Here is a 19,873-nt window from a genome sequence, read left to right as displayed (position 1 = left end):
CACTATTACAGTGAAATATGGGGACTACTATTACAGTGAAATATGGGGACTACTATTACAGTGAAATATGGGGACCACTATTACAGTGAAATATGGGGACCATTATTCCAGTGAAATATGGGGACTGCTATTTACAGTGAAATATGGGGACTACTATTACAGTGAAATATATGGGACCACTATTACAGTGAAATATACATCATGGGAAAAAACACCCACAGAAGAACATCTGCATTCAGGGCAGAACTAGGAAGACTTCCTCTTCTACTGCCCATTGAAAGAAAGTTGTGCAAATTCAGGATGCACCTAGCCCAATCACATGAAGGATCATACAAAAACAGACCATTTATAGTCAACAGTCTCTGCCCAGAGAGTGACCCCTCAACAAAAGTGGCCCAAAAACAAAACATTGACAGAAAGGATCTGGTCACATGCAGGTTATCTATCTATCTATCTATCTATCTATCTATCTATCTATCTATCTATCTATCTATCTATCTATCTATCTATCTATCTATCTATCTATCTATCTATCTATCTATCTATCTATCTATCTATCTATCTATCTATCTATCTATCTATCTATCTATCTATCTATCTATCTATCTATCTATCTATCTATCTATCTATCTATCTATCTATCTATCTATCTATCTATCTATCTATCTATCTATCTATCTATCTATCTATCTATCTATCTATCTATCTATCTATCTATCTATCTATCTATCTATCTATCTGTCTGTCTGTCTATCTATCTATCTATCTATCTGTCTGTCTGTCTGTCTGTCTGTCTGTCTGTCTGTCTGTCTGTCTGTCTGTCTGTCTGTCTGTCTGTCTGTCTGTCTGTCTGTCTGTCTGTCTGTCTGTCTGTCTGTCTGTCTGTCTGTCTGTCTGTCTGTCTGTCTGTCTGTCTGTCTGTCTGTCTGTCTGTCTGTCTGTCTGTCTGTCTGTCTGTCTGTCTGTCTGTAGCCCTAATGGACAGGAATGATAAGACCTTCCTACCTGCATGGTGACACCTTTAAACAACAGAGATGCAGCAATAATGCCACAATCCTGAGTCTGGATTTCAGCCCATCTGCAGCCCGATGTCCCTAAGTTGGGTATAATGCTACTTTGAAGCCATTGGTCTAATGTAAGGAAGTCAGGCACAATGAGGTTGACTACAGCCATGAGCAAACAAATGTTTTATGGAACTGTATGAGGAGGTTCTCACACAATTATTGAATTCATGCAAGTAGTTTAAAGTAAGCTATGGTGTAGCCCACCTACCACATTAAATGCATAATCACATTTGTGGTCACTTTTTATAATGTTGTTTACCCACTAATGGAACATTCACGCTTACTGTATAGCCAATAGCCTACTAGAAAAATTAAAAACAATTTATAGCCTACTGCCATGTGCACACTGCTGCTCTTATACTGTGAAGAAATACCCTAATAGTTTATCAACATTTTAAGTTTAAACATTCGGATCTGTTGCATCAGCCTCATTTTGTAAAAAAAAGTGGTTGTATTAATTTGGGATCTATCGCGTCCCACAAGTAGCCCAGACTATGTTTGGAATATTTATTTATTGCACAGAATAGAAGAGGTAAACTTTTGTACTAAAGGGGATAGTAGATTTATATAGGCTTGTGCTTTTGCTGTTCGTTAGGCCTACTCAGTGAAGGGGTGGCTCTCCCATAGGCACCACTGCAACAGCAGCTGGGCCTATTCTAGCCTCTGATCATGGCTGTCATTTCCATTACATTACACATAAAGGTAGTTGGAAGAAGGCATCTTCTGTATGGGGGGGGGTTAATAAGAGCCGCAGCGCTCGGCCTGAACATTAACACACATTGCTTGTGGAACTGTTTTGGGAGCATAAGGACCTTATCTTTCATATCGACGAGAAATCATTTTCAAAAAAACTAAGGTTAAATTGATACACACCTTTATAGGGTTAGGGTTCCAACACTGCCCTATCTCCATGTTACAGAGCTTGTTTACGGAAAACAGACAGAAGACAGTCGACTACCTGTGCTAATTAGGAATACCAACCCTACCTTGTCACAACACAACTGATTGGCTAAAATGCATTAAGGAAAGTAATTCCACAAATTAACTTTTAACAAGGAACACCTGTTAATTGAAATGCATTCCAGGTGACTACCTCATAAAGCTGGTTGAGAGAATGCCAAGAGTGTGCAAAGCTGCCATCAAGGCAAAGGGTGGCTACTTTGAAGAATCTCAAATATATAAAAAATGTTGATCTGTTTAACACTTTTTTGCTTAATACATGATTCCATATGTGTTATTTCATAGTTTTAATGTCTTCATTATTATTCCACAATGTAGAAAATAAAAAATAAAGAAAACCCTGGAATGAGTATGTGTCCAAACTTTGGACTGGTACTGTATACACAGTGCATTTGGAAAGTATTCAGACCCCTTGACTTTTTCCACATTTTGGTATGTTACAGCCTTATTCTAAATTTGATTCAATTGTTGCTTTGTTCCCTCATCAAGCTACACATGATACCCCATAATGACAATGCAAAAAAATGATTTTTAGAATTTTTGGCATATTTAAGTATTCAGACCCTTTACTCAGTACTTTGTTTAAGCACCTTTCGCAGTGATTACAGCCTTGAGTATTCCTGGGTATGATGCTACAAGTTTGGCACACCTGTATTTGGGGAGTTTCTCCCATTCTTCTCTGCAGATCTTCTCAAGCTCGGTCAAGTTGGATGGGGAGCATTGCTGCACAGCTATTTTCAGGTCTCTCCAGAGATGTTTGATCGGGTTCAGAATGGGTCACTCAAGGACATTTAGAGACTTGTCCCGAAGCCACTCCTGAGTTGTCTTGGCTGTGTGCTTAGGGTCGTCGTTCTGTTAGAAGCTGAACCTTCATCCCAGTCTGAGGTCCTGAGCGCTCTGGAGCAGGTTTTCATTAAAGAGCTCTCTGTACTTTGCTCCGTTCATCTTTGTGCTGTTGTCTGTGCACAACATTGGTGTACCATGTTTTGTACTTGCTACCATGTTGTGTTGCTACCATGTTGTTGTTATCTTAGGTCTCTCTTCATGTAGTGTTGTGTTGCTTCTCTTGTCGTGATGTGTGTTTTGTCCGATATTTTTTAAATACTTAATCCCACGTCCGACAGGAGGCCTTTTGCCTTTTGGTAGGCTGTCATTGTAAATAAGAATTTGTTCTTACCTTGCCTAGTTAAATAAAGGTTAAAAAAATAATACATATGTATATATATATATATATCTTTCCCTCAATCCTGACTCGTCTCCCAATCCCTGCTGATGAAAAACATCCCCACAGCATGATGATGCCACCACCATGTTTCACCGTAGAGATGGTGCCAGGTTTCCTCCGGACGTGACGCTTCGCATTCAGGCCAAAGAGTTCAATCTTGATTTCATCAAACCAGAGAATCTTGTTTCTCATGGACTGAGAGTCCTTTAGGTGCCTTTTGGTAAACTCCAAGTGAGCTGTCAAGGCCTGATTGGTGGAGTGCTGCAGAGATGGTTGTCCTTCTGGAAGGTTCTTCCATCTCCACAGAGGAACACTGGAGATCTGTCAGAGTAACCATCGGGTTCTTGGTCACCTCCCTGACCAAGGCCCTTCTCCCCCAATTGCTCAGTTTGGCCAGGCGGCCAGCTCTAGGAAGAGTCTTGGTGGATCCAAACTTCTTCCATTGAAGAATGATGGAGGCCAATGTGTTCTTGGGGACCTTCAATGCTGAAAAACATTTTAGGTACCCTTCCCCAGATCTGTGCCCCAACACAATCCTGTCTCAGACCTCTACGGACTATGCCTTTGACCTCATGGCTTGTTTTTTGCACTGATATGCACTGTCAACTGTGGGACTTTATATAGACAGGTGCGTGCCTTTCCAAATCATGTCCAATCAATTGAATTTACCACACGTGTACTCCAATCAAGTTGTAGAAACATCTCAAGGATGATCAATGGAAACACGATGCACCTGAGCTCAATTTCGGGCCTCATAGATAAGGGTCTGAATACTTGCAGTATTTAAACAAGGTATTTCAGTTTTTCTTTTCTAATACATTTGCAAAAATTCAAAAAACTTGTTTTTGCTTTGTCATTATGGGAAATTGTGTGTTGATTGATGAGGGGAAAAAACAATTTAATCAATTTTAGAATAAGGCTGTAACGTAACAAAATGTGGAAGTCAAGGGGTCTGAATACTTTCCGAATGCCCTGTATATGACAGATATTTGTTGGTCTGAGCCTCTGCAGTCACCGGAAGAGTGCATATTAATCCCCTTCACATTGAGTTGACATTTTAAAGCTGCAATATTAAACTTTTTGGGAGCCCAAGTCTAAGAAGTGGCAGATCTGTTCTGTGTGCGCTATTTATATGCTTCCCATTCTTAAGATTTATAATTTTACTTTAGGTTTTGTACCCCTGTTTCAAACAGCTGAAAATACAATATTTTTGCTTCTAGAAAAGACATTTCACAGCGGTTTAAATGGTACAAAGATTATCTACACTTCATTTGCATATTTTGTCACAAACTGAAATTAGACAAACTATCAGAATTGTAGCAACCAGGAAATGGTTGAGCAATTTCTGCATAGCGCATCTTTAAAATGGTTAAGGTAAGAGTTAGGGTTAGGTAAGGGTTATGGTTAGGGTAAGAGTTAAGGTTAGGGTTAGGTAAGGGTTATGGTTAGGGTAAGAGTTAAGGTTAGGGTTAGGTAGGGGTTATAGTTAGGGTAAGAGTTATGGTTAGGGTTAGGTAAGGGTTATGGTTAGGGTAAGAGTTAAGGTTAGGGTTAGGTAGGGGTTATAGTTAGGGTAAGAGTTATGGTTAGGGTTAGGTAAGGGTTATGGTTAGGGTAAGAGTTAAGGTTAGGGTTAGGTAAGGGTTATGGTTAGGGTAAGAGTTATGGTTAGGGTTAGGTAAGGGTTATGGTTAGGGTAAGAGTTAAGGTTAGGGTTAGGTAAGGGTTATGGTTAGGGTAAGAGTTATGGTTAGGGTTAGGTAAGGGTTATGGTTAGGGTTAGGGTAAGAGTTAAGGTTAGGGTTAGGTAAGGGTTATGGTTAGGGTTAGGTAAGGGTTATGGTTAGGGTAAGAGTTAAGGTTAGGGTTAGGTAAGGGTTATGGTTAGGGTAAGGGTAGGGGTTAAAGTTATGGTTTAGGGTAGGGGTTAGGGTTAGGTTAGGTAAGGGTTATAGTTAGGGTAAGAGTTAAGGTTAGGGTTAGGTAGGGGTTATAGTTAGGGTAAGAGTTAAGGTTAGGGTTAGCTAAGGGTTATGGTTAGGGTAAGAGTTATGGTTAGGGTTAGGTAAGGGTTATGGTTAGGGTAAGAGTTATGGTTAGGGTTAGGTAGGGGTTATAGTTAGGGTAAGAGTTAAGGTTAGGGTTAGGTAGGGGTTATAGTTAGGGTAAGAGTTAAGGTTAGGGTTAGGTAAGGGTTATGGTTAGGTTAGGGTAAGAGTTAAGGTTAGGGTTAGGTAAGGGTTATGGTTAGGGTAAGGGTAGGGGTTAAAGTTATGGTTTAGGTAGGGGTTAGGGTTAGGGTTAGGTAAGGGTTATAGTTAGGGTAAGAGTCAAGGTTAGGGTTAGGTAGGGGTTATAGTTAGGGTAAGAGTTATGGTTAGGGTTAGGTAAGGGTTATGGTTAGGGTAAGAGTTATGGTTAGGGTAAGGGTAGGGGTTAAAGTTAGGGTTTAGGGTAGGGGATAAAGTTAGGGTTTAGGGTAGGGGTTAAAGTTAGGGTAAGGGTAGGGGTTAAAGTTAGGGTAAGGGTAGGGGTTAAAGTTAGGGTTTAGGGTAGGGACGTCCCAAGGATCCCTGATAACACGACTAATTCATTGCGGCCGATAGGTCAAACGAAAGACCAAAATGAACGAGTCACAGAACCATATAAGATTTAGGCAACAAACATCATATGTTAATGATTTATTATTTCAAAGGAGACCGCTTACCTTTCTCTTGGTCCGTCAGCGATGTGGATTAATCCAACAGGACGCTAGTCCACCTGTAAACTAGTCCACCTGTAAACTAGTCCACCTGTAAACTAGCCACCAGTTTTGCCACTTGTCCCCCTTGTCACCACACGAAATGAGAGAGTCGTGGGCGAGGAGTTGCAACAACACACGGAGGGTTGGAAAGGGAAGCTATGGGCCTGTAATTCATTGAGCGACACATTGGATGGTGCTGGCTTCGGTTGTCATTAGATCGATTTACTAAACAAACTGAAAGTAGGGTGGGGATGTTAAACAGTAACTAGCCTCCATAAAACTGAGGGGAAATAATATAGGTGTGTGTGTGGTCAGCCTTGCCTGCACTGTCGAGACGGGGGTAAAGGGTGAGGAGGAGGTAATGTTTCACAGAATAATAGTAGAACAGTAACATTTTAGCCATTTATTTATTTATTACAATATTTACATACTCTGTAGCCTTACACAAAGTTTTTTCAAAGATTGAAATTGACATATTGAGAGAAATGTCATTGGCACAGCTTTTACTGTATTTTAAATTCCAATATGAGAGCAAATACATTTTAGTCCAGTATAGTCCAACTGCAAAAGACCTACAGTACAGTAGACTATGTTGTGTAGCTATATAAACAAGCAGATGGTGCTAAAGTACTGTTTAAAAGGGAAGCAATATCACAGCGAGGTTTTGGCTCTGAGTTCATAGTTTAGGTCATGTGAGAAGAGGTCACACATATGGCAGTGTCCCCTCCCTAGGAAAGTAAACATGTCGAGACATCTGAGGGCCGTGAGACTGAGGAACACCTCGTTAGTGTGCTCCAGCTGCTGCAGGTGTTCCAGGTAGTAAATCCTGAACATGTGATAAGGCATTTCTCCTACCAGCAGCACCACAGCAAAACACAGGCTCTTCAGCTGAGCCCAGAATTCCTGGTGAAGCATGCAGTCTAGCTCGTACTTCCTGGTCAGAAGGCTCATGACGTGACACTGCAGTGCCGTCTGCACACAGGTCACGATAACGATCACAGAGCTCATGATGTAGTTCAGCTTTTTAACACCAGAGTGATTTTTCAGGTGGCTGCCGAACTGGAAACAGTGAGAGTCATTGGAGGCCATTTTGCTTGTGTGGTTGTTGTTGTTGTCTTCATGGACTTCTTTGCCGTAGTTGAAATAGAGGATTGGGAAAATGACCAAAAAGGTCACCACCCACACCGCCACGCTGGCGATTAAAGCAACTTACTGGAAAAGAGCAAAGAAGAGAAGAGAACTTCAGTGATTTTGTGAGAAACTGATATTTGCCTTTCCCATTCTATATGCCATGACACACATTGAGAGGTGTATGGTCCAACCGTCTAACCTCTACTTCTAGAACACTGTCAACTACAAGTATAACATGGAAGGTTAACTACCTGTAGAACAGGCTATATCTAAGTAATATAATAAAACAATTCCCATAAAAAATCCATCAGTTTAAATTAGAGATATACATTTATTTTGCATGGGCTGCGTGTCAATCCACCGCATCCGCCCTTGTCGAATGGAGGTAGTTTTGGACTCGTCTGAAGGTAACTCATTCTGGAGGTAGTTTTGGACTCGTCTGAAGGTAACTCATTCTGGAGGTAGTTTTGGACTCGTCTGAAGGTAACTCATTCTGGAGGTAGTTTTGGACTCGTCTGAAGGTAACCCATACTAACGAATGGAGGTAGTTTTGGACTCTTCTGAAGGTAACCCATACTAATGAATGGAGGTAGTTTTGGACTCTTCTGAAGGTAACCCATACTAACGAATGGAGGTAGTTTTGGACTCTTCTGAAGGTAACCCATACTAACGAATGGAGGTAGTTTTGGACTCTTCTGAAGGTAACCCATACTAATGAATGGAGGTAGTTTTGGACTCTTCTGAAGGTAACCCATACTAACGAATGGAGGTAGTTTTGGACTCTTCTGAAGGTAACCCATACTAACGAATGGAGGTAGTTTTGGACTCGTCTGAAGGTAACCCATACTAACGAATGGAGGTAGTTTTGGACTCGTCTGAAGGTAACCCATACTAACGAATGGAGGTAGTTTTGGACTCGTCTGAAGGTAACCCATACTAACGAATGGAGGTAGTTTTGGACTCTTCTGAAGGTAACCCATACTAACGAATGGAGGTAGTTTTGGACTCGTCTGAAGGTAACCCATACTAACGAATGGAGGTAGTTTTGGACTCTTCTGAAGGTAACCCATACTAACGAATGGAGGTAGTTTTGGACCCGTCTGAAGGTAACCCATACTAACGAATGGAGGTAGTTTTGGACTCGTCTGAAGGTAACCCATACTAACGAATGGAGGTAGTTTTGGACTCGTCTGAAGGTAACCCATACTAACGAATGGAGGTAGTTTTGGACTCTTCTGAAGGTAACCCATACTAACGAATGGAGGTAGTTTTGGACTCTTCTGAAGGTAACCCATACTAACGAATGGAGGTAGTTTTGGACTCGTCTGAAGGTAACTCATTCTGGAGGTAGTTTTGGACTCTTCTGAAGGTAACCCATACTAACGAATGGAGGTAGTTTTGGACCCGTCTGAAGGTAACCCATACTAACGAATGGAGGTAGTTTTGGACTCAACAAAAATAAAGGTAACCCATACTAACGAATGGAAATAGTTTTGGACCCTTAAGGCAACCCATACTAAAATGGAGGTAGTTTTGGACTCGCCTGAAAACCCATACTCCGAATGGAGGTAGTTTTGGACCATGGTTAAGGTAACCCATACTAACAGAATGGAGGTAGTTTTGACCCGTCTAAGGTAACCCATACTAACGAATGGAGGTAGTTTTTGGACCCGTCTGAAGGTAACCCATACTAACGAATGGAGGTAGTTTTGGACCCGTCTGAAGGTAACCCATACTAATGAATGGAGGTAGTTTTGGACTATGTCTGAAGGTAACCCATACTAACGAATGGAGGTAGTTTTGGACTCCTGTCTCGTAGCTCTGCTCATTCTGGAGGTAGTTTTGGACTCTTCTGAAGGTAACCCATACTAACGAATGGAGGTAGTTTTGGACCTTGAAGGTAACCCATACTAATGAATGGAGGTAGTTTTGGACCACTGAAGGTAACCCAACTAATGAATGGAGGTAGTTTTGGACTCTTCTGAAGGTAACCCATACTAACGAATGGAGGTAGTTTTGGACTCGTCTGAAGGTAACCCATACTAACAAATGGAGGTAGTTTTGGACCCGTGCCTTGAAGGTAACTCATTCTGGAGGTAGTTTTGGTTTTTCTGAAGGTAACCCATACTAACGAATGGAGGTAGTTTTGGACTTTCTGAAGGTAACCCATACTAACAAATGGAGGTAGTTTTGGACTCGTCTGAAGGTAACCCATACTAATGAATGGAGGTAGTTTTGGACTCAAATCAGAAGGTAACTCATTCTGGAGGTAGTTTTGGACTCACTGATCTGAAGGTAACTTTCATACTAACAAATGGAAGGTATTGAGGTAGTTTGGACTCTTCTGAAGGTAACCCATACTAACGAATGGAGGTAGTTTTGGACCCGTCTGAAGGTAACCCATACTAACGAATGGAGGTAGTTTTGTGCCAACAAAAATAAAGGGTCAAATATGTTTACAAAAAACTTAAATATTTCCTGAGACTTCTTATATCTCCTAAATATAGGACAGCCACTTCAAAACCGTATTCCTTATGATTATTCATTTCCATGATCATGGTTATGCCTAAGCATTAGATCAGAACCTTGATACTGTTTGATGTCTAAGTTTGAACATTAGTAATGAAGATTAGGCTATTTAGTTTGTCCGGTTAACCAGATATAGACAGAGCCTTGGTAGATCCAAACTTCTTCCATTTAACAATGTTCTTGGGGGGGACCTTCAATGCTGCAGAAATATGTTGGTACCCTTCCCCAGATCTGCGCCTCGACACACTCCTGTCTCGTAGCTCTACGGAGAATTTCTTCGATCACATGTCCTTGGTTTTTGCTCTGACATGCACTGTCAACTGTGGGATCTTATATAGACAGGTGTGTGCCTTTCCAAATAATGTCCAATACATTTAATTTACCACAGGTGGACACCAATCATGTTGTAGAAACATCTAAAGGACAATCAATTGAAACAGGATGCACCTGAGCTATATTTCGAGTCTCATAGCAAAGAGTCTGAATACTTATGTACAATGCCTTGCAAAAGTATTCATCCCCCTTGGCATTTTTCCAGTTTTGTTGCATTACAACCTGTAATTTAAATATATTTTTATTTGGATTTCATGTAATGGACATACACAAAATAGTCTAAATTGGTGAAGTTATTAAATGAAAAAATTCGAAAAAATGTATTTACCCCTTTTGCTGTGAAGCCCCTAAATAAGATCTGGTGCAAACAACTACCTTCAGAAGTCACATAATTAGTTAAATAAAGTACCCCTGTGTGCAATCTCCGTGTCACATGATCTGTCACATGATCTCCGTATATATACATCTGCTCTGAAAGGCCCCAGAGTCTGCAACACCACTAAGCAAGAGGCACCACCAAGCAAGCAGCACCGTGAAGACCAAGGAGCTCGCCAAACAGGTCAGGGAGAAAATTGTGGAGAAGTACAGATCAGGGTTGGGTTATAAAAAAATATCAGAAACTTTGAACATCCCACGGAGCACCATTAAATCCATTATAAAAAATTTGAAAGAATATGGCACCACAACAAACCTGCCAACCATAACTCACAGACCGGGTAAGGAGGGTATTAATCAGAGAGGCAACAAAGAGACCAAAGATAACCCTGAAGGAGCTGCAAAGCTCTACAGCGGAGATTGGAGTATCTGTCCATAGGACCACTTTAAGCCGTGCACTCTGCAGAGCTGGGCTTTACAGAAGAGTGGCCAAAAAAAGCAATTGTTTAAAGAAAAAAATAAGCAAATACATTTGGTGTTCACCAAAAATCATGTGGGAGACTCCCCAAACATATGGAAGAAGGTACTCTGGTCAGATTAGACAAAAATTGAGCTTTTTGGCCATCAAGGAGAATGCTATGTCTGGCACAAACCCAATAACTCTCATCAACCTGGGGAAGTTTTTCATCGGCATGGACTGAGAAACTGGTCAGAATTGAAGGAATGATGGATGGAGCTAAATACAGGGAAAATCTTGAGTGAAACCTGTTTCAGTCTTCCAGAGATTTGAGACTGGGACGGAGGTTCACCTTCCAGCAGGACAATGACGCTAAGTATACTGCTAAAGCAACACTGAAGTGGTTAAAGGGGAAACAGTTACATTTCTTGGAAATGCCTAGTCAAAGCCCAGACCTCAATCCAATTGAGAATCTGTGGTAAGATTTAAAGATGTCTGTACACCAGAGGAACCCATCTAACTTGAAGGAGCTGGAGCAGTTTTGCCTTGAAGAATGGGAAAAGATCCCAGTGGCTAGATGTGCCAAGCTTATAGAGACATACCCCAAGAGACTTGCAGCTGTAATTGCTGCAAAAGGTGGCTCTACAAAGTATTGACTTAGGGGAGATGAATAGTTATACACGCTCAAGTTTTCTTTTTTACTGTCTTATTTCTTGTTTGCTTCACGGGGGTAGGCATGTACTGGAAATCAAATGATACAAACCCCCCAAAAATAGATTTTAATTCCAGGTTGTAAGGCAACAAAATATGAAAAATGCCAAGGGGGTCAACACTTTCGCAAGAAGGTATTTCTGTTATTTTGTTTTTAATACTTTTGCAAACATTTCTAAAAACGTGTTTTTGCTTATTCATTATGTGGTTATGTGTGGATTGATGATGAAAAACATGTCTATAATCCATTTTAGAATAAGGCTGTAATGTAACAAAATTAGGAAAAGTCAAGAGGTCTGAATACTTTCTGAAGGTGCTGAATGCACACAGGCAAACTAGATCATGCTGCAGGCATGTTTACAACTGATCATTTGTCACGCCTTGGCCTTAGTTATTTTTGTTTTCTTTATTATTTTGGTTAGGTCAGGGTGTGACATGGGGGATTTATGTGTTTTGTTTGGTCTAGGGGTTTTGTATGTTTATGGGGCTGTTTCCTTTCTAGGTAGTTTTGTATGTATATGGTTGCCTAGATTGGTTTTCAATTAGAGGCAGCTGTCTGTCGTTGTCTCTGATTGGGAACTGTCTTCTGTCTTTGTGTCATTGCACCAGATAGGACTGTTTCGGTTTTCACATTTGTTGTTTTGTATTTTGTAGTGTTCTCGTTATTCGTCTATATTAAAGATGTTGAACACTAACCACGCTGCATTTTGGTCCTCCTCTCCTTCAGCGGAAGAAAACCGTTACATCATTGATGGCATGGTGCAAGAATGAATGCAATTAATTGATCATTGAATGTTATGATGGTCAGCCAGTGGTGTAATGGAGGATAGACACAAGTATATACCGTATAACCATTTATTTTGCAGTGGGCATTGTATATACTTCTACTACTTCTTATTACCCGCTGATAAGTATCAAAGTAGTGGTATTGGAAGCATACGCCGCATAAATTAACAGGGTTGATGGAACAGATCGGAATGTTGATCAAATATTATTTCTTAACTTTTTAGGTGCAGAAATGTATACACGGCAGTAGGCCTACGCTTCAATGTTTCTCAATGCAATTTGTGCGAAAACACAGTTCTAAAATGAGCACCGCACAGGTAAGTGGGTTTCTGGACAGAGATGGAAACATCTGCGTGAACGAGGGAGGATTTAAAGATGCAACAAATATCAATGCTTGCTAATATGATTAGGATAATGCCTTTGGCTGCTAGACAATTAACCAAAGTGGAAAGAAAACCAATAGAACAGGGGAATGCATCTGGATACGTCTTTATATATATATAAAAACCCACTGTTTCTATGGTGGGATTGTGGCTATAGGCTACTTTGAATCAAGGTAAGACATACCTCATAATATGAAGTAAAACGTCCAGGTTTCAAACAATTCAGGAACAGGAAAAGCATAGTGATGCTAATGACAGACCTAACCGTCTTCTGGTAGATGGAAAGACTGGGCATCGAGCCCAAAAACCTTCTCTATCAATAAACTAGCTACAAAGTAGCCTATTTCTTCCTGTCAGAATGATATCATGATTATTTGCATCAATCCAGCAGCCATTTGTTTTGCAAACTCCATCTCATGTGCTACACAAACACTGCAAGCCAACCAACAGTGCTAGGTGCCTGCAAAGTTGAACTAAAGGGTAACTACATTCCAAAATCAAAATGCCCATTTTTTTTCGTTGATTTAATCCATTTTAGAATAAGGCTGTAACGTAACAAAATGTGATTATTTTGAATGGCTCTGAATATTTTCCAAATGCAGTGTATTGGCAAGGGCCTGAGGGCTAGGCCTGAGACTAGGCCTGAGACAACAGGTTATCAACATATTCAAATAATGATTGACATTTTCATTTAAAAAAAATATTTTGATGAATTTATTCTTACTATTTCATCCTTCCACAAGATATAGTCCCGACACAAATCAAGGGTTGTTACCCAAGCCAGCTGGTCGTTCGTTCTATCGGTTTGGTTGCCAGAGACACGACCCGTTCGTTAAGTCTTTTTGTTCTAAATCTATCCCTTGCTTGGTAGCTAGCCAACTTTTGTTAACACAGTCACGTCAAACAGTGCAGCCAGAATAATGGCAAAGTAGCTGGATTTGCATTTGTTTAAGCTGTTTTCTCGTGACATATATTTGGATAACAATGGGCTAATGATGAGTGATTTCGCCCGGCATAGAAAATGTGCTCTCTCGTCAGGACACTGTTGTTCAGAGGAGCTAGTCCATACAGATTATGCTGATTCATGATTTCGACTGGCTGAGAAAAGCTGCCTACTTGTCTGTCTCCTCCCGACTCCCACCCCTCACCTTCATTACTATGGGACAGCTGGAGATTGAATTTCAATATTGAAACAATGTTGCAAATGTCAGAGCGCCATACAGCAAGTTTTAAACAAATCTCTGCTATTGAAAACCAATTGCTAGTCTAAAAGAAATGGGAGATGATGTCTAGATGCTTTTTACAGTGGAGATCAAGTTGATAAATAGTCTGTCTGGGCTGATGAGACAGTAGATTGTGCAATGAGATGGAACAGAGTAAGTAGGCATTTCAACATCATAGCTTTAGCCGGTGGTAACTTGTGGAATAGACACCGGCTGGAATTGGGTTTTCACCAATCAGTATCCAGAAATATACCGACCAATTGTATAACTGCCTGTAGAACACGGCTAACTACCTGTAGAACACAGTTAACTACCTCTGAACACAGGTAACTACCTCTAGAACACAGTTAACTACCTCTAGAACATGGTTAACCACCTGTAAAACACAGTTAACTACTTCTAGAACATGGTTAACTACCTGTAAAAGGGTAAATCAAAAACTGAAAAATTGGGCGTGCAAAATTATTCAGCCCCCTTAAGTTAATACTTTGTAGCGCCACCTTTTGCTGCGATTACAGCTGTAAGTCGCTTGGGGTATGTCTCTATCAGTTTTGCACATCGAGAGACTGAAATTTTTTCCCATTCCTCCTTGCAAAACAGCTCGAGCTCAGTGAGGTTGGATGGAGAGCATTTGTGAACAGCAGTTTTCAGTTCTTTCCACAGATTCTCGATTGGATTCAGGTCTGGACTTTGACTTGGCCATTCTAACACCTGGATATGTTTATTTTTGAACCATTCCATTGTAGATTTTGCTTTACATTTTGGATCATTGTCTTGTTGGAAGACAAATCTCCGTCCCAGTCTCAGGTCTTTTGCAGACTCCATCAGGTTTTCTTCCAGAATAGTCCTGTATTTGGCTCCATCCATCTTCCCATCAATTTTAACCATCTTCCCTTTCCCTGCTGAAGAAAAGCAGGCCCAAACCATGATGCTGCCACCACCATGTTTGACAGTGGGGATGGTGTGTTCAGGGTGATGAGCTGTGTTGCTTTTACGCCAAACATAACGTTTTGCATTGTTGCCAAAAAGTTCAATTTTGGTTTCATCTGACCAGAGCACCTTCTTCCACATGTTTGGTGTGTCTCCCAGGTGGCTTGTGGCAAACTTTAAACGACACTTTTTATGGATATCTTTAAGAAATGGCTTTCTTCTTGCCACTCTTCCATAAAGGCCAGATTTGTGCAATATACGACTGATTGTTGTCCTATGGACAGAGTCTCCCCCCTCAGCTGTAGATCTCTGCAGTTCATCCAGAGTGATCATGGGCCTCTTGGCTGCATCTCTGATCAGTCTTCTCCTTGTATGAGCTGAAAGTTTAGAGGGACGGCCAGGTCTTGGTAGATTTGCAGTGGTCTGATACTCCTTCCATTTCAATATTATTGCTTGCACAGTGCTCCTTGGGATGTTTAAAGCTTGGGAAATCTTTTTGTGTCCAAATCCGGCTTTAAACTTCTTCACAACAGTATCTCGGACCTGCCTGGTGTGTTCCTTGTTCTTCATGATGCTCTCTGCGCTTTTAACGGACCTCTGAGACTATCACAGTGCAGGTGCATTTATACGGAGACTTGATTACACACAGGTGGATTGTATTTATCATCATTAGTCATTTAGGTCAACATTGGATCATTCAGAGATCCTCACTGAACTTCTGGAGAGAGTTTGCTGCACTGAAAGTAAAGGGGCTGAATAATTTTGCACGCCCAATTTTTCAGTTTTTGATTTGTTAAAAAAGTTTGAAATATCCAATAAATGTCGTTCCACTTCATGATTGTGTCCCACTTGTTGTTGATTCACAAAAAAAAAAAAATACAGTTTTATATCTTTATGTTTGAAGCCTGAAATGTGGCAAAAGGTCACAAAGTTCAAGGGGGCCGAATACTTTCGCAAGGCACTGTACCTCTAGAAGGTGGTTAACTACCTGTAGAACACAGTTAACTACCTCTAGAAGGTGGTTAACTACCTTTAGAACAGAGTTTTTTATGTTACCTTTATTTAACTAGGTAATGGTAATGGAAAAAAGCTGTCCTTGAAACAGTCTTGATGTTAGTCATAAGAGAGATCAGGGTCCAGAGTAACGCCAAGGTCCTTCACAGTTTTATTTGAGACGACTGTACAACCATCAAGATTAATTGTCAGATTCAACAGAAGATCTCTTTGTTTCTTGGGACCTAGAACAAGCATCACTGTTTTTTCCGAGTTTAAAAGTAGAACGTTTGCAGCCATCCACTTCCTTACATCTGAAACACAGGCTTCTAGCAATGGCAATTTTGGGGCTTCACCATGTTTCATTAAAATGTACAGCTGTCATCCGCATAGCAGTGAAAGTTAACATTATGTTTTCGAATTACATCCCCAAGAAATAAAATGTATAGTGAAAACAATAGTGGTCCTAAAATGGAACCTTGAGGAACACCGAAATTTACAGTTGATTTGTCAGAGGACAAACCATTCACAGAGACAAACTGATATCTTTCCGACAGATAAGATCTAAACCAGGCCAGAACTTGTCCGTGTAGACCAATTTGGGTTTCCAATCTCTCCAAAAGAATGTGGTGATGGTATCACCGATGGTATCAAAAGCAGCACTAAGGTCTAGGAGCACAAGGACAGATGCAGAGCCTCTGTCTAACGCCATTAAAAGGTAATTTACCACCTTCACAAGTGCAGTCTCAGTGCTATGATGGGGTCTAAAACCAGACTGAAGCATTTCATATACATTGTTTGTCTTCAAGAAGGCAGTGAGTTGCTGCACAACAGCTTTTTCTACAATTTTGGAGACGAAAGGAAGATTCGATATAGGCCGATAGTTTTTTCATATTTTCTTGGTCAAGGTTTGGCTTTTTCAAGAGTGGCTTTATTACTGCCACTTTTAGTGAGTTTGGTACACATAGAGATGGAAAGAGAGCCGTTTATTATGTTCAACATAGGAGGGCCAAGCTTGAAGGTTTAGAGGCCATGATTATTTTCATCATTGTGTCAAGAGATATAGTACTAAAACACTTGTGTGTCTCCCTTGATCCTTGTTCCTAGCAGAGTTGTGCAGACTCAGGACAACTGAGCTTTGGAGGAATACGCAGATTTAAAGAGGAGTCCGTCATTTGCTTTCTAATGATCATGATCTTTTCCTCAAAGAAGGTCATTAATTTATTACTGCTGAAATGAAAGCCACCCTCTCTTGGGGAATGCTGCTTTTTAGTTAGCTTTGCGACAGTATCAAAAATAAATGTTGGATTGTTCTTATTTTCCTCAAATAAGTTGGAAAAATAGGATGATTGAGCAGCAGTGAGGGCTCTTCGATACTGCACGGTACTGTCTTTCCAATCTAGTCGGAAGACTTCCAGTTTGGTGTGGCGCCATTTCCGTTACAATTTTCTGAAAGCTTGCTTCAGAGCTCGGGGTATTTTCTGTATACGAGGGAGCTTGTTTCTTATGACAAATGTTTTTCGTTTTTAGGGATGCAACTGCATCTAGGGTATTGCGCAAGGATAAATTGAGTTCCTCAGTTAGGTGGTTAACTGATTTTTGTCCTCTGACATCCTTGGGTAGGCAGAGGGAGTCTGGAATGGCATCAAGGCATCTTTGGGTTGTCTGAGAATTTATAGCATAGCCTCCACCTCCTGCTTCACAGCCTTCCTTCAGGCCTCAGGGATCTGATATGATGAGCTCCCGGAGCGCTTGCTTCTGAGCTGGTCCAAGGGTCCTCATTGCTCAGAACCACCACTGGTCCAGTCACGTCCTGGTTTTGACCACAAAAAGGCCAGGGCTGTCCTCACCTGTCACCTCTTCAATAGGTTCACGTTGTAAATCTGTTCCGGTCTCCCCGGCTGATGGAAAACCCACATGGAACTCTTGGTTTGGGCACGCTGGGCCTTCTCCATATGTTCCCTTACCATGTGGCTGTCATCTGCTCCCTCATCATCACATCGGCTGGGCGTCCCACACCTACTTGGCGAGATCCAGTAGGCCGGGTGGTCTCCACCCGTCTCCCCCGGTTGGCTTGTCCTCAGTACGCCGACAACGATGAGGCCATCTATAGGGAAGAGGTCAGAGGCCTGGCAGTGTGGTGCCAGGACAACTACCTCTCCCTCAACGTTAGCAAGACGAAGGACAGGAAACGGAGGGACGAATGCTCCCATTCACATCAATGGGGCTGTAGTGGAGCGGGTCGAAAGCTTTAAGTTCTTCCGTGTCCACATCACTAAAGAATTAACATGGTCCACACACAGTTGTGAAGAGGGCACGACAGGGCCTATTCCCCCTCAGGAGGCTGAAAAGATTTGTAATGGGCCCTCAGATCCTCAAAAAGTTCCACAGCTGCAACATTGAGAGCATCTGACTGGCTGCATCCCCGCTTGGTACGGCAACTGCAAGGCACCCGAACACAAGGCACTACAGAGGGTGTTGAATACAGCCCAGGACCTCTACACCAGGCAGTGTCAGAGGAAAGCCCAAAAGTCTGTCAACGAGTCCAGCCACCCAATCCATAGACTGTTCCCTATGCTGCTGCACAGCAAGCGGTACCAGTATACCAAGCCTGGAACAAACAAGACCCTGAACGGCTTCTATCCTCAAGCCATAAGACTGCTAAACAAGAGCTAAATATCTAATCAAATGTGCTACCCGGACTGCCTGCATGACCATTTTTTGCACTAACTCTCCTGCACTGACTATGCACACACACTGGATTCTACTCACACACACACACTACATTTGGCCACACACACATAGCACGCCCGCACATGCACACTGACTCCACACCACAGGAGGTTGGTGGCACCTTAATTGGGGAGGACATGCTTGTGGTAATGGCTGGAGCGGAATGGTTGGAATGGGATGAAATACATGGTTTCTATGTGCTTTATGTCATTCCATTCGCTCTGTTCCAGTCACTATTATGAGCCTTCCTCCCCTCAGCGGCCTCCACTGAACCACTCACACACACTTTCACACTCACCACATACTCTGCTGCTACTGTTTATTATCGATCCTGTTGCCTATTCACTTTACCCCTACCTACATGTGCATATCTACCTCAATGACCTCGTACCCCTGCATATAGCATGCTATTTTTTACTCGTTATTGTTATTCACTGTGTATTTATTTGTCATGTCCCTATTTTATATTTATTTTGTTATCTTTAACCCTGCATAGTTGGAAAAGGACCCGTAAGTAAACTTTTAACTGTTAGTCTACACCTGTTGTCTACGTGACAAATACTATTGAGAATTGATGAGTTGACTATCACCAGGATTAAACTAGCATCACCTAACAGGTCATTAACAGGTCATTAACAGGTCATTAACAGGTTATTAACAGACATAGCAGTGTCACCTGGGAAAAAGAGAAGTTGGATCTTCTGATGTCATCCAGCTTCAGTTGTCTGAAGTCAAGGGTGGACAGCTGAAAGACAATGACATACATTCATTTCATAATAATAATAAAGCCACATTGACGTAATGCAGTGTAACAAGGCACCGTAAAAGGCTAGACCAGACATTCTACACCAATGGGGTTTTTCCCTACACTCAGAGGATAAACCATGGCATTATGCCAAGCAGAGGAACTAGTGGTTACCTTGTTTACCAGGAAGTAGCTGTATTAGATGGGGTGATTAACCTGATACGGACACTTGATAATGTGGCAGTGCATAGAGGTTGTTGTGTACAGTATAGTCACATTTCTGTTTGCAACGATTCTGAAAGGACAAGATGGCGCCGACAGAGAGGGCGGCCTCACTTCTAGTCCTTTGGAAACTATTTAGATTTTTCATGTATTATTTCTTACATTGTTAGCCCAGAAAATCTTCAGTGTTATTACATACAGCCGGGAAGAACTATTGGATACTTTTACAAGCATTTCGCTACAATCGCAATAACATCTGCTAACCATGTGTATGTGAACAATAACATTTGATTTGATTTGATTTGATATACATGTAGATTCACATTTATG

At 41.4% G+C, this 19,873-nt stretch overlaps 2 protein-coding genes across 2 annotated transcripts in view; both read right to left on the bottom strand.

Annotated features, from left to right (window-relative positions):
• The window catches only part of LOC112227661 (hepatocyte nuclear factor 4, gamma), a 32,385-nt gene extending 26,181 nt beyond the window's left edge, over positions 1-6,204 (bottom strand). Inside the window, exon 1 of the mRNA XM_042308764.1 lies at positions 5,957-6,204. The gene's annotated coding sequence lies outside the window, so the exon portion shown is untranslated. The remainder of the gene's footprint in view (positions 1-5,956) is intronic.
• Positions 6,205-6,408: 204 nt separating this feature from the next.
• LOC112227523 (probable G-protein coupled receptor 141) lies at positions 6,409-19,331 on the bottom strand. The gene is made up of 2 exons (XM_024392329.2): positions 19,253-19,331; positions 6,409-7,204 (listed from the first exon to the last, which is right to left on the bottom strand). Exon 2 carries the CDS (start codon positions 7,079-7,081, stop codon positions 6,644-6,646), a length of 438 nt encoding a protein of 145 aa, XP_024248097.1. The 5' UTR covers positions 7,082-7,204; positions 19,253-19,331; the 3' UTR covers positions 6,409-6,643.
• Positions 19,332-19,873: the final 542 nt, after the last annotated feature.

The sequence above is a fragment of the Oncorhynchus tshawytscha genome, linkage group LG29 (assembly GCF_018296145.1).
Source record: "Oncorhynchus tshawytscha isolate Ot180627B linkage group LG29, Otsh_v2.0, whole genome shotgun sequence".
Taxonomy (NCBI): Eukaryota; Metazoa; Chordata; class Actinopteri; order Salmoniformes; family Salmonidae; genus Oncorhynchus; species Oncorhynchus tshawytscha.
The sequence above is the reverse complement of the archived record's forward strand: the minus strand, read 5'-3'. Positions and strand labels throughout refer to the sequence as shown.

Coding starts and splice junctions, on each gene's coding strand:
- LOC112227523 (XM_024392329.2), bottom strand. CDS start 7,081: ATGGCCTCCAATGACTCTCACTGTTTCCAGTTCGGCAGCCACCTGAAA.